Source organism: Vitis riparia, chromosome 1 (assembly GCF_004353265.1).
Source record: "Vitis riparia cultivar Riparia Gloire de Montpellier isolate 1030 chromosome 1, EGFV_Vit.rip_1.0, whole genome shotgun sequence".
NCBI classification, from domain to species: domain Eukaryota; kingdom Viridiplantae; phylum Streptophyta; class Magnoliopsida; order Vitales; family Vitaceae; genus Vitis; species Vitis riparia.
Window position 1 is genome coordinate 1,857,894 of NC_048431.1, and position 27,681 is coordinate 1,885,574.

A 27,681-nucleotide genomic window follows, 5' to 3' on the forward strand; every position below is an offset into this window, starting at 1 on the left:
ATTAATCAATACCTTTAAATCATATTTCATGAAAAAGAAAATCTCATCCAACCTTCTCCCTTCCAAAATAAAATATACAAAAATAATAACATTTCGAATAATACGAAAAGTAATATTTTAATTTTAATTTATATTATATCTTAAATTTTGTTATTTATTACAAAAAAACCCTTCCCACATCATACCATAATAAGAAGAAAAATATTTGACAATTTATTGTGTAATATAAATTATTAATACAAAATAAATTTGTTATATAATATAGATTATTACTACAAAGAAATTCATTAAGCATTCATTTAGTTAATCATTCTCTATATTTATTGCTAAGACTAAACTTGATCATTTGATTTAATTATCATTTAATCTAGTTAGATTTTTATTTTATTTTTATTTTTTACTTCTAAATTTTATTTCTATAACTAAAATTGTTTATAAGATTGAGACAATAGTTCAATTTCGGATCTATACTTAAACATAATGTACTAAATTTAAAACGAAATTTGTATGCAGTTGTTCTACTTCCAATTCCACAATCTAGATTAAATTACAACTTAGTTATTAACCTAAAAACAAAATTCTCTAAAGTATTAAAAAAAATCAACCATAAATTGTCTTTAAATTATTTTTTTGGCCTTTTTCCTTTGACAAAAAAGTATATTATAAATTTTAATAATTAGCCAAAATTGAGATAATTTTAATAAAAATACACAATCTAGATGGCACATTTTTGGTTGGTACAAACTGAAATTTGATATGGAATTCAAAAAATGGAATAAAGTTGGAAAGGTCATAACTCATGAATTAAGAATATCTTACTAAAAATGATAAAATATAAATTTACGAATTTGATTATTTTATTTTTATTTTTACTATTATTTAAATGAGAATTAAATAAATTATACCTAATAAGGTTATGTAAATTAATGAGGATTATTAGAGCATTTTTTTGTGTGTATATTTTGTCTAAATTACGAGTTTACTTCAAATAAAAAAAGAAAAAAGAAAAATCACAAATTTTAATCAAATTAATATCAAATTGAATCTGAAAAATATTAATTAATTAATTTATTTTTAATGAAATATTTTATATTATTCTAAGTTATTTTTTTTTTAATTTAAAACTTTCTATTTTGGATGTTTGTAAAACGCAGCGACAACTCACCACAACCAAAAAAGTTAACGCTCTCAAATTCGAGCAGATTAACCATGGGCAAACCAACGTAACCTAACCATGGTTTACTTGAAAAATACCCATTCTACCACCAGCCTCCACAAGCCCTCTTCTTCCTTCACAAATTACACAATACACTCTCATTCCTCTCTCTCTCTCTCCTCTCTCTCTCTCTCTCTCTCTCTATAGAATTCGAATGCAGAACCCTAGGTTTCAGTCTGCCTCGACCAAGTATCGGATTACGGTGCCATAGTGCGGACCTCGGACGCCGGTGATTGCGCAGCCTGCGCTTCGCCGCCGGCGAATTGGTGGAATCGGATTTGAGGTTTGCTGTCTAGGGTTTTGAATTGCGCGGTTTGATTGGGAGCATTCGCGGAAGAGGGAGTTTGGCATAGGGCTGGAGTAATCGCCATGGCTCCGGGGCGTAAAAAGGGAGCGAACAAAGCCAAGGCTAAGAGTGAGTTGCGCTTGGGCGATCTCGTTCTGGCAAAGGTCAAGGGCTTCCCAGCGTGGCCCGCCAAGGTTTGGTTTAGGTTCACGATTTTGCTGAGATTTTTGTATTCCCCATTTGCCGAATCTCGATATTTGGTTTAGGGTTTTGTTGGTTTTTGCTATTTATCGTTTTTGGATGAATCAACGAGGGGCTTTCAAGTTGCATTTTTAATTGCATTTCGTTGCTATTTGGAAGAAATTGATGTTGTTCGGTGATTTGATGATTCTGACGTATTTAATTTTTTATAGGCTTTAAATTTCAATTCAAAGTTCATATTGCATAGGATGCCCCTGTTTTCCACTCTGATTGAATCTATGAAGCTTTGTGACGAATTAATAAGGAACTTTTTTAGTCCTTAATTATTGAATTTTGCTCTATTTATTTATTTTTTATTTTTATTTTTATATACATTTCGCGTGTTAACATTGCTGTAGCATATGGGATATAGTTGTTTCCCCATTATTGTTACTCTTTTCTCAGGAATATTATGCGGGTTTCAATTTTAATTCGAAGGCTGATATAAATCAAGTCCAAGGAAGTGTTTTTTGTTCACTGGTTTGGTTTAGCAATTTTGTGCATGTTAGAGAATGTAATAATGTGGAAGCTTTCAAGTTCTTTTTTTTTTTGTCTTAATCTAGTGTTTTGTGGTGGTTTTGATTTATCCAAGTTGGATGCGAATTGGCTGAGAAGGGTTTTTTTAGGTTGTACTATTTGATTTAATTTTTTTGTTTCATTGATTAACGGGGAGGCTTCCAAGTTCTATGTGGTGGGTTTTTTATAATTTTACTTTTATCATCTTGGTTCTTAGATGGCTTTACCTTATGAAATATAGTTGGTTCTTCAATAATTTGTTGCTTTAGGTTTGCTTTGTGGGTCTTGGTTTAATGCAAATATCGATAACAGTTAGGAGGACAAAGATTTTTTGCCCACTGAGATGATCTGACAACTTTGAAAGCCTTTCCTGTTAGCAATCCAAGATTATGACAGGGTGTCTCACCGTCTCTGCTTGTTTCTTTCTTAGCTCTGAAAGTATTGATATAGTCTCAAAGAGCAGATGTTCTGGGTTGATCAATGAAGTTAATTTTCAGTAACACAGAATATTTAGTGTTGTCAGGAACTGCTGGGGATAATGGATCTCAAATTCATGACTTTCCTAGAATGGAGTATTGGGTATTTAACCAAATAAGTGAACCTTTCAAATGTGGATGGAGTATTAACATTTTTTTGATTGAGCGGACTGAGAATGTGGGTTTTTATTATCCAACAAAGAGTAAAAAGCTATCAAATGAGAATCTACAATTTCTTCCACCAGTAAGGTTTGAACTACTTGTGCCTCACTTGACTACTTGGAAGGGCATTGGACTAGGGTTTCGAGTTTTTTTTTTTGGTTGATTTTATTTTACTTATTTTTTTTGGGGCTTTCATTGCTATATAAAATCATTCTATCATTCCACCATTCTCTTTAGCCATCTATTATTGTTGCTAGTTCTGAGATGTTTTCTGGGTTTTTATTTTCAGATTGGCAAGCCTGAAGATTGGGATCGAACTCCTGATCCTAAGAAATATTTTGTTCAATTCTTTGGAACTGAGGAAATGTAAGTGTTTTTTTTTTTCTCTCATTCTGTTATTATATTTTCATTGTTGTGTCATTTATTTTTGACATATCCAGAGCGAACTTTCTAATGAGAATGCTTTAAGCTTTTTATCGTTCGTCAGAAATTACAATCTTTAAAAAAAATTGATAATTGGGTGAGGTCCAATAAATGTATTAGTGAGTTTTCTTTCCATGGGGCATGCCCTACCAAGGCTTGGTATTGACACTCTCAAGAGTGGGCATCCCAAGAAAGCTGAGAACTTCTACCATCAATGCCATTAGTGGCACTTCTTGCAATGCAACTGTTTGATTTCCACTGATCAAACATATCAGTTAAGCCCAGCCATTACCTTTACATTAACCAAGACGCAATGCATTCAATCAAGAGTGACTAATAGGCTGTAGATATGGTTAGAATTCTATCATTTCTAAAGTGTTATAGGGTCCTGAAAAGAACACAAGATAAATTAAAATAAAAAGAAAATTTTCTGTTAGTTATTCTGTGAGGTGCTTGACTCTTGCTCCTGGATAAAAAATGTATTCTTGAAGTCCATGCAAAATTTTATGAAAAATTGCTTTATATTCATGAAGGAAAGCTTTATAAAGTTTGTGCAGCATGATTTGTAGCAGTTCCTTACACTCAGGGATGTATAGACCATTTTTAAAGGGAGGTAAAATGCCTCCAACAGAAGAAACAAATTGCTTTGCTTCTCGCTCAGCCAAATGATCTGCAGCTTAACTTGATGAATGTGGAACCCAAGACAAAGAGCATCTCAACCCATAAAACTAATATTTCTATGAAATAAGTAAGAAAAGTAAAATCCATTAATAAATTTTATGAAATAGGTAAGTCAACAAAATATACACTGTATGCTTTCTTCCAGTCCTAATCTCTGGTGTCTCCTTACTCAGATTCCATTTTGGGTTTTTGATGTGCTTAAGATGATAACGAATACTTGTGTCTCATTTTTTATTTTATTTTATTTTATGATTTCTATTCTTAGTTTACTCCAGGTTTCCATTTTACTCTTCGTTTTTTCTTTGATATAATTTCTCGTTTTGTTTGGTTGAGATTCTCATCCTTGTTTTAGTTTACTATTCTTGGATTGCCTATGGATTAGTTAACAGCAATGGCCCTATGCTGGGTCATTTGTAATGTTCACAATGCTGATTTCTCATCTGTTCTGGTCAATGACATTACTCAGTTGTGCTTGAATTTATAAGTTAAATTTAGGATTTTAAATGTGGTGCAAGTGGATTTCTGTGGCTTTCCATCAATGATTATTTTGCAAAAAAAAACATTTATGCACTTACTGTGGTAGTTGAAATTTGAGCACTAATTTTGAAATGATGTATATTGGTGATAATGTTAAGTGGAGATGCGGCATTATTCCCCTAATATGCTAGTTCACTTTACCTGACATCCAATATCTTGATCTTTGCTTCTTGCTTACTCTTTTTGGATAAATTAGACTGCCACTGGCTTTTCATCTTTGTAATTTACCATATTGTTCGTTTTCTTTCCTGCTTCACAGAGCTTTTGTTGCCCCTGGAGATATTGAGGCATTTACTAGTGAGGTAAAAAATAAATTGTCGGCTAGGTGTCGAGGTAAAACAGTTAAATTCTTCGCCCAAGCAGTGAAGGAAATATGTGATGCTTATGAAGAGTTGCAGCAAAAAAACACAAGTGGTTCGAGAGATGATAGAGACAGGACTGCTCCTGAGAGTGAGGCTCCATCTGTTGATGGGGTGGGGGATGACAGGGTAGAGGATGACTTGAAAGATGGGATTGGTACTGTTCGACTGAATGGGGAAACAGTGATTGAAGGTTTAGGTGATTGTGGCTCTGGATTGGAGCACTGCTTTCATAGACAGGGTGAGCCTGATGATCAAGATGTAAAACCTGCTACTTCAGCTCATGCAAATGATAATTTATCTCCAGCTATATTTTCTGAGAAAAAGAATAAAGCATCAAATGGTGCACGAACACCAAAGGAGACAGAATCAACATCCAGTCCAGATAAACCTTTCTATGTTAAGGAAGAAATCCCTAATAATAGTAATGAAGAAGATAATATTTGCGCTGGACGCACACAGGTTGCCACTCCTATGAAAGGTTCGAACTCTTGTCATGACAATGTTGAAGGTGGCTCCTCTAGTTGTTGGGATGATGGTCAAAAGGATGGTGTTCCATCTTTAATGGTGTCAACTCATGCTAAGAGCCCAGGTGGTGGACAAAGGGCATTAACAAATGGTCACAAGTCAAAGAAGGTGGTAATGGGGTCAAAGAGGAAACGTGAGGGCGTGGTTGAAGTACACAAAAACAAAAGCTCAGCAACCTCATTGAAGTATGAGAATGCTGGTGGTTCTGGTGATCTCCCTGAAACTGGCGGGCATTTCAAAGATGGAACGCAAAGCAAAATTGCCTCTGGTGGCAGCATGAAAGAATCATCTCCGGATACTCTGAAATCTGATTCAGATATCACGAGTGGGAAGAGAGCACTGAAAGCTAAAAAGCAATTAAAGGTAACTGTTGACCGACAGAAGGATGCTATGGCCAATAATAAGGCACAGCCAAAGGGTGATCTTTCTGGTGGGAAAAAGAGGGCCCAGCTTGGACATGGAAAGCATAAGTTGGTTGATGATGAAATTTCACATTCTGTGAAAAGGTCAAAGTGTGTGGATCCAGTGGATGATGCCACCAAGAAATCACACATCAAGAGCATAAAGAATGATTCTCTGAGTTTTACTGTTGATGACAAGACTGTCAAGCATACAGAAATAAAAAAATCTGTTTCATGTCTGAAAGTAGACAACTCCATGGCATCAGAAGCAGAGACTGGTACTGTTGGTTCAGATGTTCCTGGTGATGAAGATGTTCTACCCCTTTCAAAACGCCGTCGCCGGGCGTTGGAAGCTATGTCTGATTCTGCTACTCTGACTCCTGAGGTCAAAATAGAGAAAAATTCTGTTGTGCTTAAAAATGATGCGCTGCATTCAAAAAGTGCCAAACCTCTGCATACCCAATTGAAGAGAAAAAGGAGAACAATTTGTCGATTTGAGGATGATGATGACGAAGAGCCCAAAACTCCAGTGCATGGGCCGTCCAGAAATGTTAACACCCCTTCACGTATCTCCAATTCTATCAAGGACCTTGATGCTCATCATGAAAGTTCTAATCATACTCAACTGAGTGTTAGAGATTCGGGGGGACATGAGGAAAGCCCATCGAAGGAATGTTCACCCAGACTACAGCAAACCGTAGAGAAGAGGCCTAAAAAGACAATGGCTGCACCTATCTCCCATAGTCCTCGGAAATTAGAATCTGAGAAGTTATCTTCAAAGGAGGCTAAACAAATCTTGAGTCCCCCTAAAAAGTCTCCTCGTTCAGCTTCTGCTACCAAACCGATGTTAGAACAACATAAAGCTGTCAAATCTGCAGTTAAGGTATCCAGTAGTGGTACTTTAGTAAAGGTTCAGTCTGGGTCTGGTAAGGCTTTGAGTCTGCTTGCTGATAGCTTAACTGCTCAAAATCAAGTGGCAATTCAGAGAAATAAGCCAATGTCTAGTGGTGAAAAATCAAAAGCTACTCCAAAAGCAAATTTGCGGCCAAATGAATCTGTTACTCTGACAGAAAATCTGATGGAAAATAATTCTTTGCTTGGAGAAAGGTCTGTATCACCTGACAGTTTCTTTCATATCTTCATCTTTGTTCATTTATTATTGTTTCATGCTTTGCTGTTTTACCTAATTACAGACTAGAAGCTGGTAGGAATGATAAAACTAGTTCCTTGATTGATCCCAAGATAGCGGATTCTGTTCTGTCTATGAAGCACCTTATTGCAGCTGCTCAGGCCAAAAGGAGACAAGCACACTCACAAAATATTTCTCATGGAAATCCCAATACCGCTTTTGTATCCATTACTGATGTCCAGGGAGGGAGTCCTAGTCCTGTTTCTGCAGTTCCACCTTTTCCTTCTGGCACCAGCAGTGTAATGCAAGCAGATATGCAGGGATTTTACCCTCATACTACAATGGCTTCTCCATCTGCTCATAGTCGTCAGTTTGCATCACAAAGTCAACTCGATATTGAAGACTCTGAGGACAGAAGAGTCGGTTCAGGACCACGGGCAGCTGGTGGATCATTGAGTGGTGGTACTGAGGCAGCTGTTGCTCGTGATGCGTTTGAAGGAATGATAGAGACATTGTCAAGGACAAAAGAAAGTATTGGACGTGCAACCCGTCTTGCAATTGATTGTGCTAAGTATGGCATTGCCAATGAGGTAGGTGACATATTATTTCACCTTTTGATAAAAAAAAAATAATTTTGTGGATATGGATTTTGATATTTTGCATAGTAGGTTTTTGCTTTCACATACCTATGCTTATTTTTCTTGATGTGAGCTATGGCTTTATCAGCTAAATTTCAATTTTCACTCATAGGTTCTCACGTTCATAGTTAAATTATGGTTGCTTCTTTGGTGTTGTCTTCTTAGAGTTCTAATTAATTTTATCAGGCACTTGCCTTATGTTCACTTCACAATTCTCATTCACCGTGTATATTTGTGTGCTGGGAAAGCTACCATGCCAACTTTTAGGATTGCTTTATTACCTGTACATTGTTTTACTGTGCCAAAAAAGTCAATGTTTTTACGAGCTAACCTCAGAATTGAGGTTGCTTTTGTCATTTCACTGGTGCATTTCTCATGGGGTGAGACGGTAGTATGTGTGTGGGTGGGGGGAAGCTAACGTGCTTGCCTATACAATCGCTTTATCACCTGTACATTCTTTTAGCAGCAAAAAATATTTGATCTTTCTATAAGCCTAGCTTTAGAAATGAGGTTGCTTTTGTCATCTTACTGGTGCATGCATCATGGAGTCAGAGAGGACTTCTTTTCCAAGAGAAATCCGATGATTTATTTTGATCCTTAGTAGTTTGAATTGAAATCTTATCGATTCCTAGAGTATTTGAGTTCAAATTTCTGTGTTAAAAAAAAGAAGAAATGACAGAAAATTTCTTTTTTAGGCACTTTCTAATATACTCCTCTAATTTGCTTTTAGAAAAACTATTTTTTTCTGTGAAATATTTTCTGAACTGTATTATTGTTAGTTGTGAGGGATGCAATTATCTTTAGCAATGCAATGCCACATCTATGAAGTATTGCATACTGAACGAATATTTTAATCAACACATTGTTCCTGTAAAAAAAAAATTCTACGACTCAAAGTTCTTCAATTATTCTGTTGAGCAGTTTGGTGTTTCAAGTTTCTGTGTTTAAAGAAATTATGAATTACAGTTGTTTACAATATTTTTTTGATATTTTCTGAATAATGTTGTTTTGAATTGTGGGAGAAATGGTTATCATGTGTACCCTTTATTGGTATGCTTTTCTTTCCATCTACCGGCACGCTTTTCTTCATCTTCTTTGCTTTCCGCCCTTTTTCTCTAACAAGAATCCTCAATAACCCCCCACCCCAACCCCCAAAAAACAACATGAAAGTTGCTTGTAGCCCATCTTTCTCTTCAATTGATTCTCGTTTTGTGTACCCTTTTTTTCCCTTGTCCAAGGTAAAAAAAGAAAAAAAAAACGAGAATCAATTGAAGAGAAAGATGGGCTACAAGCAACTTTCTTGTTGTTTTTTGGGGGTTGGGGTGGGGGGTTATTGAGGATTCTTGTTAGAGAAAAAGGGTGGAAAGCATAGAGGATGAAGAAAAGTGTGCCGGTAGATGGAAAGAAAAGCATACCAATAAAGTGATTTTCTATCTTTTATTAAGATCTAGAATATCTATGGCCATTAGAGATAACCCTCGAGGACCTTGTTGACACTTTGCACTGAATGGATGATGGTGTTGGAATCATTTACCAACACTTGTGAACGGATTGCTATTTGGCTTCTAGAACATCCTTTTAAATTGCTATGAGCTTGGCAAGAGGACTTATGCAAGGGATGTCTCTAACCAGTGACTTGGGAAGAGAAGCAGAAGTTCATTTCAATGTACACAGAAATTTAAATATTGTTTTAGCATATAAGCAAAATTTAAACTTGTAGAAGTTTTGTATAGGCGGCGAAATTACTCAAGTACGGTGTTATATGATGGACTCAGTACTGTTTTCAAATAATTTTCTTTTTATTTGTATGCCTTGTGAAGTATTAATGATAGTTTGGATTATTGCTAGAAGTCAAACTATTTGGACATTACCATTTGAATTCAACTTGGATCAAGTCCCTTCCCTTATGATTTTATGGTTTAATGTGGATCTAGACACTATTATTAAGTATGATGGTAAACCAGTTTAATTTTTAACTATGATCTGACCTTTTGGTCTGTAATTTTGATTTAGTGTTTATTGTTATATATTGTGCCTTATGTAGAAATTTACCCCCTTGAATTAAGGAGCGTCTTTATACATTTTTTCAATTCCTAAGCTGTGACAAGACTTGGGTTGTTTGGCACCTACTATTTTCTTTGTTTGGTGTGTCTTGGGTGTTGCCCTCTTCAGTGGGAGAGTTGCTCTCAAGTTGACATGGGTCCTATGTGGGTGGGAAAAGGAAAAAGGCTTGGTGGGCTGCTCCTTTGTGTCCTTTCTGGACAGTTTGGAAGGAAAGGAACAATAGGGCGTTCAATAACAAGGAACTTTCTGATTAGGGAATTAAGCTTGCTTTTCTTTGCAATCTTTGGGCATGGTCCAAATCGTTTATAGTTCTGGGCTCTTCCTCTATTGTAGATTTTGTGGATTGGATAGGGGCTCGTTGAGGGGTGGTGTTTTTTATTAGACCCTTTTTCTTTTTGTTGGCGTTGTTGGCACTCTTTGTATACTTCTTGTGTGCTTTGGGGCACTCCTTTGAATACACGTTTGTTTTACCTATCAAGAAAAAAAATTCCTAAGCTGTATAACTTGTTTGCTTTTGCATTTGAGCTTATTGTATTTCTTCTGTTTTGATAAGAACTTGAGTTTAGGAAGAGTTTCTCATCCTTTCATGTGTGTAGTCTTTATACACTTGGAATAATGTTTGTTGTTTCTTGCAAAACTATACATGGTGCTGCTTATATTATTTATTCACCAATTGGAAATTCCAGAGCATGTTAAATGCAAACAGAACGGTCTGTATAAGTTGTAGAAATTCATTCAAAGCACTTGGAATGGGTTCTTAATAAGGATCCCATAGGATAAAAAACAGGGTACATGAAGTATATTCCCTAATCTTGAGTATGTGGTCCTTGGAACTTGTGAATGAAATTTTAAGGGCCGTGAAACAAAATCCATGACTGCTATTATCAATGAAGATTATATTCAAGTTACACTGGTAGAGATACTGTGTCTTTTGGAGTGGACTTCAATTCTTAAATATCAAATTCCATGCAGGTTGTCGAACTTCTCATCCGAAAGTTGGAAAGTGAGCCTAGTTTTCATCGGAGGGTGGATCTGTTTTTTCTTGTGGATTCTATCACCCAATGCTCACATAGCCAAAAAGGTACATATGCTTGACACTTTATTTGCAATGATAAAAATATTTGATTTCAATCTCTCTCTCTCTCTCTCTCTCTCTCTCTCTCTCTCTCTCTTCCTCCTCCTCCCCCTTTTCCTCTCTCTCTTCCCTTTAATAGTGGTTGTATTTATTGATATTTTCATGATGCAATAGTAATAATAAGTAATAGGTAAATCTATTGTATGCTGTGCCTAAAGTTTTCCTTTTCAAACCCATGCTATGTAACTGCTACAACCAACAATTTGTTTGAGTTTGTCTTGATATTTTCTTTAAACGGATGTGTAGCTAATAGTATGAGTTGTTCTCTCATTAATTTTCTTTGCCTCTTTGCTTCTGGTGTTTCTCAGGAATTGCAGGAGCTTCTTATATTCCTACAGTCCAAGCTGCATTGCCACGTCTTTTAGGCGCTGCTGCTCCATCTGGAGCTGGTGCTCGCGAAAATCGCCGTCAATGTCTGAAGGTAATTGTGCTTCTGTCTACTGTAATAGACTACATTTTTGCTCAAATTAAATCAATGCATTTCCTATACCAGGTTTTGCGGCTATGGCTTGAGAGAAAAATATTACCTGAATCTCTGCTTCGGCGCTACATGGATGACATTGGAGTTTCAAATGATGACACAACTTCTGGTTTTTTCCTTAGACGCCCTTCTCGATCTGAGCGGGCTGTAGATGATCCAATTAGAGAAATGGAAGGCATGTTTGTTGATGAGTATGGAAGGTCTGAAATTTGTGCTCTAGTCCTTAAATAATTTTATATATTTATTTTGGATTAGCATGATTCGTTCCTTGTGAGTATTTTGACATTGTCCTATAAAATTTATTTATTAAATTTTCTAGATGTAAAACTAAGATAGCAAAATAATGGCATTTTAAGATTTTATAAGACAAGTGGTGTAGTGTACCCTGTGGGAGGATGCAGGTTCTGTCCATGGATTGTGTGATGCCCAATTGGGTATGGTGACTTCAAAGTGGTTCACATACCTTGTGGAAGGAGTAATTGTTTAGAATACCAAAGAGCTACGAGAGACTTCTTTGCATTTGAGGATTTGAATTTGATAGACCTACCTTTTTATGGTGACACATTCACTTGGGTTGGAGTTTGGTGCTTTTTCAGTTGCTTTGATGGTTTTGTAGAGATGTTTTCAGGAGTTTATAGGCCTATTGTAGTTAATGAACTATTTATCTTGTGGGAAGATTCAGGCGCTCTCTGCTGATTGTGGGCCCCTTGGGGTAGGTGGTGACTTTATTGTGGTTCATGTACCTCGTGGAACTAGTAATTGTTTAGGCTCTCAAAGAGCTATTAGAGACTTCTTTGCATTTGCGGAGTTTAATTGGATGGACCTACCTCTGTATAGTGGCATATTCATTTGGGTTTGAGGGCTTTGGAGGGAAGGATGGGAGGGTGATGGTTGTGGATGGGGCTTGTCCCAATTACATAGGTTTTTTGGCCCTAAATGTAGTGGAAGGAGGACTTCTCCATTAACCCAGTGTATTTTATCAAGACCTATTTCTGAGCACTTGCTTATTCTCTGTGATGGGAACATTTGGTTGAGAGAGCAAGGGAGGGAGGGAGGTTGGTGGCTGTGGAGGGGGTTTGTTCCAATTATATAGGTTTTTTGGCCTTAAATGTAGTGGAGGGAGCGATTCTCTATTAACCCAGAGTACTTTACCAAGACCTATTTCTGAGCACTTGCTATCTCTGATGGGAACATATGGTTGAGGGAGGTTAGCGTTTAGGTTGTTGGCTGTGGATTTATATATATTTATATTTATCTATTTATCTTTTTGTTTTGGTGTTTGGCGAGTTTTGCTTTCATGGGGTGGAAGGAGCACTTCCCTGATGGTATCCCAGAGTATCGAACTGAAGCCTAGTTCTGAGCACTCTCCTATGCTCTGTGATGGGAGCATATGGTCGAGGGAGAGTGGTTTTGGCAGTATAAAAAATTGATAGGTTAATTATAATTTTTGACCTCCTGCTTTATTCTAACCAGGTAGATGAAACCAGGTAGAAGTGTTTGGCAATGTTTCAGTATGCAAATTTTTCTCCTGACCAGATTAATTTTGGGGATGAAAGGGAAACAGATGAGGTCTTTACCATATCATAGTATCATATGTCACAAGATACACTGATGATGCGATCTGTAGTGGTGATACATATTTTTATGCATGAAAAATGTATCATATGTTGTATCTTATATTTTTAAAAACTAATTATTGTAACCTTAGTTTCCTCTGTATAGACTGCATACTTTTGTCTTTTAATTTTACTAGGTGCCACTTCCAGGTGACTATAACTTTCTGATACATTTTTTCTTTGCTATTGTTTCAGCAATGCTACATTTCAGTTGCCTGGCCTTTTGTCTTCTCATGTATTTGAAGATGAAGATGAAGAAGATCTTCCAAGTGGTTTTTCTAAAGAAGCTGCTGGTGCATCTCCAGTAAAACACACTCATGCTTCAGGAGATCCAGAAACTGTAACTCCAAATGACAGGCGCCACCACATCTTAGAGGATGTGGATGGTGAGCTTGAAATGGAAGATGTTTCCGGACACCTGAAGGATGAGAGACCTCTGTTCATAAATGGTTCTTTCGAAATGGATTCACACCAGGACTCTGACAGAATTTCAGAACTAGCTTCAAACAATTCGAACGAGTTGCCCCCACTACCAGAGGGTTCTCCACCATTGCCTCTTGATTCTCCTCCTCCACCCCCACCTTTGCCTCCTTCACCGCCCCCACCACCACCTCCTCCATTATCTCCATCACCTCCACCGCCTCCACCTCCTTTTCCGTCACAGCTGCCCCCACTTCCTCCACCACCTGCAGGGCCGCCTCCACCTACAGGCCCTCCTCCACCTGCAGGGCCTCCTCCACCTACAGTCCATCCACCACCTATGGGGCCTCCACCATCTACGGGTCCTCCACCACCTATGGGGCCTCCACCTCCAATGGGCCCTCCACCTAGGGGTCCTCCACCACTTATGGGTCCTCCACCACCGACGGGGCCTCCACCACCCACAGGCCCTCCACCACCAAGGGGTCCACCACCTATTGGGCCTCCACCACCTGCAGGGCCCCCACTACCTCCAGGCCCTCCACCCCCTCCTGGTCCCCCACCGCCTGCAAGCCAGCACCTACCTACAGGTCCTCCACCATCACTGCTTTCTCAACCACCACTACCTCCTCCACCGCAACTGCCACCTCCACCACAGTTACCACCTCCACCGCAACTACAACCTCAACCGCAACTACCACCTCAACCTCCATTACTGCCACCTCAACCATCACTACAGTCTTCACCCCAATTAGCATATCAACCACCTGTGCCTCATGAATATTGCAGTGTTGTAAGTGTAAGACTCTGGGGTATTTTTCTGATATACTTTTATGTTGGAATAAAATCTTTTTTCATTGCAACTTCCTTCTTTTGTGTACAGGGAAATCAACTTGCCCCAATGGCTGGAAATACATCTCATGGAGGTCATATTGATACTGCTGTAAAAAGTGAAATGTTTCCACAGCAGTCACCTTGCTTTGCACCAACAGGTGTCTGCAATTCAAGAGAACCTTCTGGCTTTAATTCTTCAAGACCATTGGAATATGGGCATAATGACATGTATTTGAACCACCAAGCTTCTCAGCCTAGCCAGCAATTTCAGCCAGGTAATACACCTTTTTCACAAAGACCTTTACATCCAGCTCCATCTCCACAAACCCAACCTAGTCATTTCTCCTACACAAATCCCAACATCCAGCAACATCAGCAGCACCCATACTCCCACCCATACCCATTGCCACCGCCTCCTGATACCCGGAGGCGATTTGGTGCTGATGAACAGTGGAGGATGTCCTCAAGTGAACTTAACACAGATAGTCAGCGTGGTTTGTGGATGAGTGGAGGGAGAACTCCATCATGTTCAGGACCACCTTTTGTCCAGGAAGGTACACATTTTTCTATTAATAATATGCAGTCATATAGGGTTTATGGGATTTGTCTTGAAAATCCATTATGCTAGGTGCTTCCTCACATACAATGACATGGCTACTGTGAATACATTTAGTCATTTTGTGTTTCATTTCTTAACCCTGTTCTTTTAATGAACTTTATATGTGAGGATAGATTCTGAAAGTAAACTTATGATTCATTTTTTTTTGCTTTTAACTACTTTCAATCCCCTGCATCTTCCTTCTATACTTGCCTGGTGCAAGGGATTGGCAATTCTAGAAGTTTCTGGTTCCTGTCCAAGATTTTTGGTAAAATTAAGAAAAATAATAATCATTTTAGAAAAATGTGGCTGCATGAAAACATGTCTAGAATGTTCTTCTCAGTGTTATCCAGCTCAATTGGCATTCGGCATGTAGATAAAAAGGGACAGAGTAACATTGAGAGGAGCTTAGTCAAGGTTTAAGGAAATGACATCCATGTATCTTCTTAAGTGGATTTAATGTTTTTATTTTATAGGCCTCCTAGTATAGTGGAGGTGTTCAATCATTTTCTGATTAGGTCTTTGTAATTGCTGAGAGGACTCCTCATCCTTCTCATGTCCTTTAAACTGTAACTAATACATTTTTGTTTTTGATAAAAAAAGGCATGTCTGGGATGTTGGCATGCCTTGCTGATGGCAACGTCAACTGGTAGGACTAGTACATGAACCCTTTTAGATCATCCCTTATCATTGGTTTCTGTAATGGCTTTTTACCAGAACCTTTTCTCCAAGAAATTTGTGCAAGTGGGGCATTGCAAACTGATTTTGGCTTCTAGTGATCCTTGACAACTCTAGAGTCCTTTCCAGCCAAGTGCTGTGAATAAAACCAGAAAATTCATGCCCTAAAAATCTTATGCATTTTCCTTCTACCAGTGCCCTGGAAACCAATTGCTGACATTGAGGTGGCATCTAATGCAATGACAGATTCTTATGATAATGCAAAAGTAATAGGACATTGGAGGAAAAGGTGGTAACTAGTCTCCTTTTTACAAATGATGCAAATTTCTGAAATATAAGAGTTTACTAGGAGAACAGTGTGGAATACTCCTGCAAATTTGATATTTGTCTGCATTTAAACCAACATTAGAATATATACATACACACACACACACACACACACACACACACACAAACAACAAACACACACAAACACACACACACCCACGCATGTGTATAGAGAGTCACACCGTAAGTTTTTCTTTGCATCAATCACTCACCAAAAAAGAAAAAGCACGAAATTTTTTCTGTAACCAATACTTCATTAGGCAATCTATTTATGTGCTCTAATGTCTATTTTATCATCTAAAGTCTAAAAAGATGTGTGAATATATAAGTTTCCAAATCATGCTGTACGAAAATTTGTCGTCATCTGACTTTGTAGCTGTTGTTAACTTCAAGTTGTGACGTATAGAGAAGGCATGTGCATTTAGCTAATGTCCTGCCTCTAAAGGTTCTTTTTGTAGTTGGAACTCTAGATAAACAGTTTGATGACATTTCTAACAATTCTAACAAGTTTTTCCATGGTAGGTTATTTTCGGCCGCCCCTCGAAAGGCCACCTGCAAATAATATGGGTTTTCATTCTACCCCAAACGCGCTACCAGCTGGAGCTCCCATTCCAGGTGACCTTGCCTTAAATGCCTAGAACTGAGCATATCCTATTTTAGCTGTAATTAGAGGCTGAGAATGACTTAATGGGTTGTATTTTCTCAGTTCATGGTGTTTCTCAGATGTTGCCATGTAGACCAGATGTTTCTGCCCTTAATTGTTGGAGGCCAGCTTAGGTACTCAGAGTCCCATTAAAACTTCAGTGAGTTTCTAATCCTTTGTAATTTATCTATACCTGCCAAATGGTTTAATCCTTCGCATTTGAATTAGAAAGTTGGGTTTTTAAATCTATCTCTTTTTATGGAAACTGGTTAACTGATCTGTGCACTGGCTATGTATGGCTAACATATTGCAGCCCATGGTTTGAGGTCTCTTGCCATTTTTAAGTTGATTTCTGGCCAAAAGTTGCACTATTAGGGTTTTAGTGAAGCTTTATCATCAAGTGTTTGTAAAATTTTGAAGAATTTTAACCTAGATTTACGAATTTCATTTTGTGTAAATTGTTAAGCTACGGCCCCAACCAGGGAGTTATATGCTATCTTGATTTTTTTTTTTTTGATAAAGAATATAGTCCAAATCTGTATGTATGAGAGAGATAGTGCGTGACTCTGTTTGTCTCTAAGGTAATCAATTTGTACTTTTTGTCAGTGCTGTGCACATTGGAACGAGTAGGAAATTACATTTTATAATGCATCAAAGGAAGATTCAGCATTTTGGATGAAATCTGATGAACACAAGAAGGCGGTGTTGAGAACTTGTGGATACTCTTGGCAGGACTGTGTATATTGTAATTTTTCCTGACAAATGCATCCCGCAGACTTTTGCTTCCAAGGGTTAGCCCATGTTTTTGACCCGGTTAGTACATCTGTTTCTTAACTCTTGTAATTATACTGAGCATACCATATAAAGAAAGTTATTTTAAGCAACAAATATGAGTTGTGGCGACCTCAATGATTTTTTCTTTTTTATGGCTTCGTTACTTGTTTACTATAGAATTTATTTTTCTCTACATTTAATTATAGATGCAACATGCTCCAGTGATAAGATAAGTACAAGCAGAGTCCCACCACTTGTCCAAATAAAACATGCGCCAAGAGAAAGAAATAATAAAAGCCAAATTTGGGGCACTTACTTGCCTATGTCAAATACTAAAACCTTTAGAATTATTGTCATGCTCTAGATAAGGACCTTAGATTCAGAATTGATTTATCATAATTTTTTGCTTTTAAATCTGTGTATTTCTGTTATAGTTTAGTGCAAATTTCTTTCACTGGTTTATAGGAATTTTTAGGATTTTACCTCTGTTGAGTGATCACATTGGAAGCTTTCTTGGTTGAGACAGAAACTAAGAATTGGACTTGTTTGATTGGGGAATGAGGCCATCATTTTTTTCGACAGTATCTTGCAACTGTATACTAACTCACATTTTAGATATAGCTCTTTTGGAATGTCAATTTGAAGAAAAAGGGCAAAAAGGAACACTGGGAGAGTGGTTTATAAATTTTCTGTGTCTCGTACTAGTGGATGATGCTGGTTTCTGAGTGGTGACTAGATATCATTTTACAGGTTTTGGCAAAATATTTCTAACAATATCGTCATATATGGGCTTCCTTTTGCTATCCACCGAAGGATAACCTCAAATTTCCTGGTAGATAGAACTGCTGCAAATTGTTGAGGTAAATATTAACCATGGATATTGAGCAAAGATGATGCTCATAATTTTCCCTAGAATACTAGAAAGTTCTCATGCAAAGGATATCTGAGTCAATGTAAAGATAGTTGAGATAGATGCTTAAGAACAGTTGAATTTTTTTATAATATTACCTTTTCAGATTGTTAATTATTACATCGAGTTGTGGATTTCCTTATTCTATCTGTAAACACATGCAAGCATTTCTTCCAAAACTGAATTTAATAAATGCGCTCATGACTATCATGTCCTGTTCATTATAGACTTAACATTTTAAGTTGTGATCTGCCAATATGGTTGTTTGATTGAGTCTGTTATGTGCAATTGGCTTACTATTCATTTTTATTCCTGGATATTCTTTTCTGCTAAACTAGTGTGAGAGTTCTTCTAGCTTAGTGCTTGGACATTTCTTGTTGATTAGCATTCCTGATAAAATATTTTGTTGCTAGTATAGTTTCAATATATATATTTTTTTGATAGGTAAGTGCAAATTGTATTAAAGCGCCAAAATGGGCGCACCAAAGTATACACAGTGTATACAACGGCTGCCTAAAAGTGCCAAAAAAGATAGGGAAAACAAAAATACTCCCTCCCTCAATCCAACCCCGACCAATATATCAAGCCAAGTTAAGTAAAGATTGGCTTCCTTCCCCAGGAGATAAGACACATGATACAATATGGACGTATATACTTAGATGTGGGACTTCTCATCTAATCTGACACCATATCTTAAATTTTTTGTGAACCAATGATTTATGAAAATTATTGATGCATGAACAGGTATTCTCAATTTTAAGGGCTGTTGACCTTCTAGCAAGTTGGTTAAAATATAACTTTTGACAACAGCCTCCCAATTTTTAGCATCATTAGTTAGCAGCTGGTGACTTTGTCTTTCTCAATCAGCTCTTTTTTGGCGTTCATGTTGGTGATTCCAAGAATTGGTGATTTGGAGAGTTACAATATTCAGCGTTCAAGACTAACTGTATGGGCATGGTTGAGCATAGCCTTACCATGAAAGATTAATTGGTTTGATTGTATTAGCTTGGAAATTTGAGAGATATTCTTGTTAAGGGTTACATTACACCTGTGGTAGAATTCAGGTGTTATGGGCGGGACTTATTTCCACCAGGAATTAGGATTAAGGCAAATGTTGGATTTAGAATTGGCATGGAATATTAGAATTTGAATTAAGGCCTCGAAAGGAGGGTTTACTGCTTAGGCAAAATTGTAAGAATTTTTTTATCAACCATTGTTTTGCTACTTGGTTGTCTGATCATCAATGATGAATGGTATGAGAAATTTTTTCTGCCTGTCTCTACATCCTGTACAATGTCAGAGTCCTTTTGATTTCAGCTGAATTGGACACCTTGTATTTTCTCATAGACACAGTTTATATGAAGTGGAATGGCTTCATGCATACAGTCTATTAGGTAGGTGTTTCAGTTCAATTGTGAAGTTTTCATTGGCATTTTTTGATGAATAAACAACAATATATGGGAAATAAAAGGCACACCAAGGAAGTGCCCCAGAGTACAAGGAAGTTTGGCTCTAGGAGGTTTTCATTGACATTGAAAGCAATGTTTTCATACATCAGCTTTGGCTCTAGGAAGACCCTTAACATAAGACTAATATTTTGGAGATGAAAGAATCTTTTAGCATGTATGATCCAACTCCATCATTCCCCATTGATTTTGTTTGGAAATCTCAAGCCCCATTTAATGTCAAATCCTTTGCTTGGTTAGCGGCACTCAAGAAGGTAAACATCAATGACATGTTATAACTGAGAAAATCATACAAAGCCCTCTGATGTTTGTTTGTTGTGTATGGAGAGCGGTAGATCATATCTTCTTATATTGCCCATCGAGTTTGGGGCTTTGGCACAAAGTATTTGGTTTGGCTAATATGGATTGGGTTCCTCCTAGGAGTATATGTGACATGATGATTATTTCATATAGAGAATTGGGAAATTCCAGTAGAGGCAACGTGTGGCAGTTTGCTTGTCTTGCTCTGATGTGGGTTGTGTGGCGGGAGAGAAATGCTAGAGTTTTTTAGGACAAGGCGAGAACTTCAAGGGGTCTTTAGGACATAATTCATTTCTTAACTTCCTTTGCATCATGCACCACAACTTTTAAGGGTATTTCCCTTAATTTGATCCAACTTGATTGGATGTTGGTGTCTATTTCCAAGGGTGTGGGCTAGCAAGGATAGATTACCTTTATATATTCTCACTTGGGACAAAACTTGTGGAACCTCATATTTGTATAGATTCTTGAACTTGGAGGTTCTTGCTTTCTTTTGTGTACTTTTTGGAGGATTTCTCATCCTTCTTTGTACTTATTTTTACTTACTTCAATAAATTATACTGTTGTTTCTCATCAGGAAAAAAAAAAAAAAGAATCTTTTAGCATGTAGAAACCTTGTGAACTTACAACTTGCTCTCTGTGCCAGAGATGGATTGGGTGTTTAAGGTGATGGTAATTTGTTTTTTGCTGATTTTTTCTCAAAGGAAGAAATTGAGGAAAAGGGGATGTTTGGGTTTGTTTTTTGGTTTTTTATTTTTTATTTTCCTTTTTCTTTCTGTTTTGTGATTTTCACTGAAGGGCAGGGCATGGTTTCTTTTTGTCTTGCTTTCTTCTTCTTCATCCCTTCTTTTTTCTCTGAAGAAAAAATAGATGTGTATCTAGTGTCTTTAGGATCCCTTTGGGCCTTGTCTGTTGGTTCACAGTTGCAATTGTGTTAAATATCAACATTGTTGTTCTGGTGATAAATAGCATTGAGTGATGGTCCCTCCTTGGTCTTTCTACAGTTTAGTTGTGGAGATCAGAGTCAATTTTATGAGTTTTGCAAATTTCTAATATCTATCTGGAGTTGATAGAACAGCTGGTGGCTTAGTACTTTTGCTTGCTGATAAGGTATTAGAGCAATTAGTAGAATGGTGATGCAATGAGTCAAACAAGTTTTAGCATCTTGGGGTGGTCACATCATATTGTGTTTCACTGTTCAATTAAATTTCCAGTCTACAATGAGCTGTGCTTGATGGATTTTGAAAACGCTGCGTGTTACACGCGGCGCTTTTTTTATTTTCTGTATTTGGATAGAAGTCGCATTTGGTGAAAGCGGTTCCAGATGGAACCAAAACTACATATAGACAAAACAAGGTAAAAATTAGTATGAGAAACGATTAGAAGCATATTTAAAGCATGTGATATCTATTAAAATGGAAATGCATTCTAATGAATTTCACTGATCCTACATTCTCATATCGTTCTACATGATCTTCATGTTTGTTAGCTTACTTCGATTATATTGACATCTATATATACATTGTGGTTATTGCCTTTTGCCATGTATGGTAAAGAAAGGCTAATGGGGTTTCCCTTAGTAGTAAAAAATAAACCAAGGACTTAGAGGGCATTTCTTTCAAGATAAGTAGCTGGCTTAAGTTCATTCATAACTAAGAAAGTAAAATGTTGAAGAATTTGTGGCTATCAAATCTACATTCTGATATGTGTGTGTGCCTTCTGCTTGGGATTGGGTTAAGGCATGTTTGGATGGATTCACTTTTGTGCTACCTACTAAATTATGACTAAGCACTAGTCAACTTGTTTGTTTCTAGGAAAAAGCAGTAGTCTTAAACAGATGCATTTGCATTTTACGTTTCTTCCTGTGCAGGAAAGGATTTCAGATTCTTTCATTGGATAATTTAAATTGCATATCTTATACACCATTTTGGTTTCAGTTAAATTGGAGTCACTGGACATGTGACAAAAATGTATGTTACAGTTTGCTGTAGATGGGCTGTTTATTTTCCATTTTTCTTTTCCTGACCTTTTTAGTAAAACCAAATGTAGTAAATATTGGGAGAGCATTAATATCTAGGAGCTCTAAAAAATGTTCCAAATTTGAGTAGGTTTGGTTATAGTTTGCTCCCAGTTCTCAGCAATCCGGTTGTTACAGCTGGTGAATGGTTAAATTATCCCAAGAGATAGAGGCTATATTATGCACGGTAGTTAAGTTGGTCTGGCTTTGAAATGATGCGATGAATCCAAATGTGGAATAGGGTTGTGATCTTTAACGTTTGATTTGGAGCTGGGATTCCAATGTTATTTAAGCCTTGTCTCCATTGACTGGTTGGTACTCAGATTTAGTTTACAGCAAAAAATGATGCCTCTAACATCACTGCAAATAAAGCCTGTTTGAAATCATGAACTTCAAGTTGCTAAAATCCTGCAAGAATCTCCAATTATTCTGGTCAAATCCTCACCATGATTGGCCGTGAAATAGTTGGGTTGGACTACAAATCCAAAATCAATTTAAAAGGTTTGGAAGGCTGCCTCCATTACTTATCTTTTAAATAGTTGGGAAGAAAAGGAATAAAATTGTTTTTGGTAATGAGGAGCTTTCCAATCAAAGGTTGAAAAACTCTTTTTGTTTGTGACTTGTGGTAATGGATTAGGGTGTTTATAGATGAGGGTATATTGTCTTTAATCATCTTTATTGATTGGTTGGGTTCTCAACGAGAGTAGGTGGTTTTTTGTACTCTCTTTCTCTTGGTTTTGTCTTTTAAAGATCAATGTATACTTTCTTTGTACTTTGGGACGGTCATTTGGTGCCTTGTTTTTTATATATGCTCTTTTCTTTTACCTATCAAAAAAGAAGTCCAAAATCGACCCAATTCCGTTGTATGTCCTTGAATGGTTTTTGATTAAACAATTAGGTTTAGGTAAGATAAGAATTTTTGCTTGGATACTTCATTATTGCCTTTCCTATTGCCAAGTCAAACTTTAGGCATAATGGTTAAATCCCTAACGCAAGACAAAAATAAGGACATTTGAAACTGTATAATATCATGGGTCAACTTCGGAAATCGCCATTGACACATCAATACCATAATAAATAAATAAAATATATGGAGAGTTCCTTTTAGTAGTGGAGACATACAAATTAAATACACATTCTATGTTAGGTTGTAAAACAGCTTAGATGTTCATGCTGTAGCAAAACCTTAACAGAGGAGAAATGTATGATGAGTCATTGCTCTGTAAGCGTATAAAAGTAGTTCCCCATCCACTGATATAGTTTCAGGTGTGAGTCTTGGTAATAAATGGGTAAATATTCATGTATTAATTGATGAAGCATCTTATTTGGACTTTTTTTTTACTGTCCTTTACACTTTCTCTCTCTATTTCCGACTATAGAGCAACAACTACTGGAAGGGTTTACAAAATATGGAACAAAATCAATGAGTTAACTGGATCTAATGAATCGAGCTTTCGCTAATCAAGAGCGGCTTTGTTTTTTCGTCCGGTTATTGGTTTAGGCAAGCCATCAAAGATTGGTCTTGTAATGGCTGCAGTTGAAAGGGCTTGTAGATCAGGCTTCAAATTCCACATTGATGTTGGCCAGATGGACGGAAAGCTAGCATTGTCCTGATCCTGCAAATTTGATGTGCTTGATGACTTCCTTACTCCAGCAAAACTATCTGTCACAATAGAATCCCCCAGACCTACCGGAATAGGGTTCATTAAACTTGCATCTGCATCAGTTGCAGTTCGATTCACTGCTTTGGTTCTCAGGGCCAAACCCTTTCCTGTTATTGCTGAAAATCCACCACCACCGCCACTTCTGTTATCCTCCTTCAACGGCATTTCGGGGCTGCAAGAAAAGTCTGTTTCAGATTTCTGACGCCTTCTGATCAATTTCTCATTCCATCTATAGTCACCTTCCTTTGCTTCTAAAATTGTCATGTCGTCAGCTGCTTCACCATTCTCTGGCATGAAACCATTAGCTAAGCTTCTACATTTCCGAACACGGCTCAGAAGTGGGTTAGAAATTGATGACTGTTTGGAGAATTGCCCATCTTCTAAATAATGGGCACTTTCTTTTCTGTAGACTGCCATTTCAAAGCCTTTGGGTGCATTTCGCTGATCTTCTGGCTTCAGCCTGTAATAACCTTGTAAAGTGCTCATAGCTGGGGATACCGGCCGCTGGGAAGATGATTTCACTCTCAGTGACTGGAATGTTTCAAAAAGGTTGCGGTGCACACTGTCTGTTGGGGTCCAGTCAGAGTTCCGTCTGCAAAAGTTTCAGCACCAGGCATTCTGAGTTCCATTCGAATAATCACTTGAGATGATGAGTTAGTTACTTTAAAACAGAGATACAGAGGTTTACTCTTAAATGCTAGAACAGGCAAGTTAATAGGAGAAATAAGTTTAAGCGAAACAGTATTTTTTAACCTTTAGGATTGTGTCCATCAAGGACCATCGAACACTTCTTTAGATTTGAATTCTAGTTTTATAAGAATCGAGCATGAAGCTTTGAAATTGGAGTTATAAGGACACTGATTTCTTAGAAGGTTGTGTAAGTCCAGCTGCCATTTCACTTACCAAGGATAAGTTAGGTGTTACGCCTTTTCTAGTTCCCCATCCATGTTCACTATGGCCTTTCTCTTGTTCTGGGGGTTCCCCTCTAACTAAAACCATATCATTCCCTGGTTCCCTTTTTTTCTTGTTAGTTATTATACATAACTAAAACATCTTAGCCAGCTTTCTTGTCCCATCCCCAACTGATCGGGTCTCTGATCTTTCATGACAGGACTTGTTCCTAATAAGTTAATAGCATTGCCACCCATCCATCCTAACCCCTTTTCTTATCAGAAACGGAAGATTTATTAATTGTTATAAAGAAAACATGAGAAGGATGAGAAATCTTCCCCATAAAATCCTAACCCTCATTCTTTCTAAGCAGACATGAAATTTTGCATCCTTATAGTGGAAGTAGAAAATGCAAAAACCACCAAGGCCTCTACAATTGCAAGTGCAAAATTTTGCATCCTTGTAGTGGAAGTAGAAAACGTGAAAGCCACCAAGGCCTCTTTGTAGATGTTACTCAGGATGAAACTTACATAGGCTACTTTGAAGGAAAGGGTTATGATAAGAGCTAGGATTAAGGGCAATTTTTTGTTCTGTACTAAAAGAAAGTGTTACCAATCAAACTCTCTATGATCTTGAATATCACCAATTTGCCAAATATAGTGAAACAAGCATGTAACCAGCAAAGAGAGAGCATGGCAACAATAATATCTTATGTAAGAGAGGCTCTTTTAAGCTGACATGAATCATTTGTCAGGAAGAAGAGGAAGAAAGCTTGGAAAGCTACTGCCTAATGTTTATTTTGGACCATCTAGAAAGAAAGGAATAAAAGAGCTTTTGAAAACATTGAAAAAAGGGACCAATTAATCAAACAAACTTTCGTGTATAGTTTTTGGGAGTGGGTTAAAATGTCTATAAATGATTGTTCTTTGTCAATTGTCTATGTTGAACTTCATTGATTGGTTGAGCTTTTGTTGTGTTTTTCCCTCGGCATCGTTTGTATACAATGTGTATACTTTTGCACGCCCTTTTGTTTGGCGCTTCTGATATATTCTTTCTTATATATATATATATTCTAGAAATTTATCCAAAAAGCTCACTGTTATCTATCGCACAAATATTAACTAACGCCACACACATTAGACACCATCAGTGAAGATGTAATGACCAGACAGAAAGGAAAGTGAATACATACTGGGGAGTCTCAGAACCATTTAGCAAACAGGGAGATGGAGGATGCCTTCCCGGTAATGGTATTTGTAGTGTCCTGAGAGCAAACATTTGAAGATCCGTGACCAGGCCATTCATCCTTTTAATGTCAGCCACCTAACACCCACATACCCAATTTTATCATAAGAAATAATATCAACAGTGTACATGATTAACGGAATCAGAAAAGAAAAAAAAAAGGGTCATGTTTACAAGGGTTGCACTTGCACCCCCTTCTTGCTAGGTGTCACTTCGTACATATCTCCTCTTCACCCATCAACAAAACAAGGGGAAAACTGCTGAGCATGCAGATACTATTTAAGAGTTCAAAGTGTATTAGGAATGAATAAAATCAATTCATATGTTTTACATATGCTTATTGTTCAATTGTATTGAAGTATCTAAAGTAGATGATTATAACCAAGCAGTTGCAGCAAGGAAATCCAGGCTGATTAGAGTGTATCCAATGTAAGATGATCACATGGCTATTGACAAAGAAACACAATCATACACAAGAGTTTAACCTAGGATTTCCAGGAATTCCGAAACCCAAATCCAAACACACTTGGGTGATATTATTCTTTCATCCTTTCTAGGTATATTCATAATCTCAAATGTTTGTCATTTCGAAAAATATTTATTCACGTTTCCTTGTTTTGCTTCTATTTTCCACCGTTTTTCCGAATTATATGATTCCACGATTAAACTCAGAATGCTCAAAAACACTTCCACAAGAAGATGAATGTATCAGAAAAATCACCAGAAACTGTGCCATTAACCTCCTAAATAGTCAAAAGATGAATCCTTTATCTTTCGTATGGTATCATGCACATAAAATATCACAAGAATTCCCAGAATGAATTCTTCTAAATCCACCGATCATGAAAAATTCTAAAAACTCAAACATACCTCCACACCGTACTTGATCGCAATCCCAGCAAGCGTATCCATCTTCGAAACCTGATGCTCGATAGAACCCACACCGAGACCAGACGAAGACGAAGGACACGACGAAATCGGCAAAATCTTCCAAGAAGAAGACATCTCCGGACTCTGATTGTCCCTGTCGCGCTCCACCATGATACTCTCCACGCGGTAGCGATCGCAATTCCCATTCTCATAATCGTAATCACCATAATTATAATAACTGCCACGACGTTCCTCTCTTTCCATCTGCATCTCACACCCAATCCCAAATCTTCCAAATCATCCACACCCCAATAAACAAACAAACTCCGAAACCCAAAAAAAAAAAAAAAAATGAAGAAGAAAAGGAAAAAAAAATCGAACCCCGAATCCGATTCAACCCGAGATTTGTCAAATCAAGGTCACAACAAATGCAGAAGAAGCCCTAGATCCAAAACACAGTGGTGGTGGCGATGGTGGTGAAAAACTGGTGCTCCGGATCGACGTTTGCTCCAGATTTTAAGGGTGCGTGAGTTTTGTGTGTCCCCCCAGACTTTCAATGCAGGCCCCTCCCCATGTTGAATGCCAAAAGGGAAATTTATTATTATTCGGGTCTTAATATCTTACACATCTTTATTCTTGTTTATATTTATATGTATGGCGTCTGACCCAATTCTTTTAATGTTACAACTGGCGTGACACGTGTCTGTCATTCATTCAATGCTCTTTACTCCTCCCTTTCCCAACCTTTACCATCTCTCATTAGTCATTACTGCCTCTGATATCGGATATAAATGGTCTTGCTGATTAATAGTTTCATGTACAATTTTGAAGACCAAATTTTAAAAATAATTTTTGAATTAATATTTAATCAGTCTTTTTATAATTTAATTTCTATTTTTATTAACATTAAAATTCACTGCATATATTTTAACATTTAGGAGTTATTCTTTTGTCAAATCTCTAATATTTTTTTTTAATTAATACAAGATATCTTATTGGATTGTAGAGATATTTGTGTGGGACTCTCACATCAAAATTGAGGATCGGTTTTGATACCCATTTATAACTATGGATCGTATTCCTTTTGGGGCTTAAAATTATTCTCAAATAATGTGAAAATAATGTATAGTATGTATGATTCATTGGTAATAATAAT

The 27,681-nt window shown here is 37.1% G+C and overlaps 2 protein-coding genes across 5 annotated transcripts; one reads left to right on the plus strand and one right to left on the minus strand.

Annotated features, from left to right (window-relative positions):
* The first annotated feature begins 1,305 nt into the window (after positions 1–1,305).
* On the plus strand, positions 1,306–18,296 carry LOC117912572 (ENHANCER OF AG-4 protein 2). Of its 3 annotated transcripts, none has more exons than XM_034827213.1 (13): positions 1,306–1,696; positions 3,186–3,262; positions 4,797–6,932; positions 7,019–7,544; positions 10,629–10,737; positions 11,100–11,212; positions 11,285–11,472; positions 13,084–14,107; positions 14,192–14,696; positions 16,268–16,360; positions 16,452–16,548; positions 16,995–17,201; positions 17,913–18,296. In XM_034827213.1, the coding sequence occupies exons 1-11, from the start codon at positions 1,586–1,588 to the stop codon at positions 16,520–16,522; spliced, it is 4,953 nt and encodes a 1,650-aa protein (XP_034683104.1). In that variant the 5' UTR covers positions 1,306–1,585; the 3' UTR covers positions 16,523–16,548; positions 16,995–17,201; positions 17,913–18,296. The 3 variants fall into 3 exon arrangements, with proteins under 3 accessions (XP_034683104.1, XP_034683121.1, XP_034683112.1); XM_034827230.1 differs by having other exon boundaries at positions 13,084–14,101; XM_034827221.1 differs by lacking the exon at positions 17,913–18,296 and having other exon boundaries at positions 16,995–17,291.
* Positions 18,297–23,137: 4,841 nt separating this feature from the next.
* LOC117912599 lies at positions 23,138–27,110 on the minus strand. 2 transcript variants are annotated; one of them, XM_034827263.1, is made up of 4 exons: positions 26,907–27,110; positions 26,526–26,789; positions 25,603–25,733; positions 23,138–24,111 (listed from the first exon to the last, which is right to left on the minus strand). In XM_034827263.1, exons 2-4 carry the CDS (start codon positions 26,787–26,789, stop codon positions 23,313–23,315), a joined length of 1,194 nt encoding a protein of 397 aa, XP_034683154.1. In that variant the 5' UTR covers positions 26,907–27,110; the 3' UTR covers positions 23,138–23,312. The 2 variants fall into 2 exon arrangements, with proteins under 2 accessions (XP_034683154.1, XP_034683147.1); XM_034827256.1 differs by having other exon boundaries at positions 26,526–27,110.
* Positions 27,111–27,681: the final 571 nt, after the last annotated feature.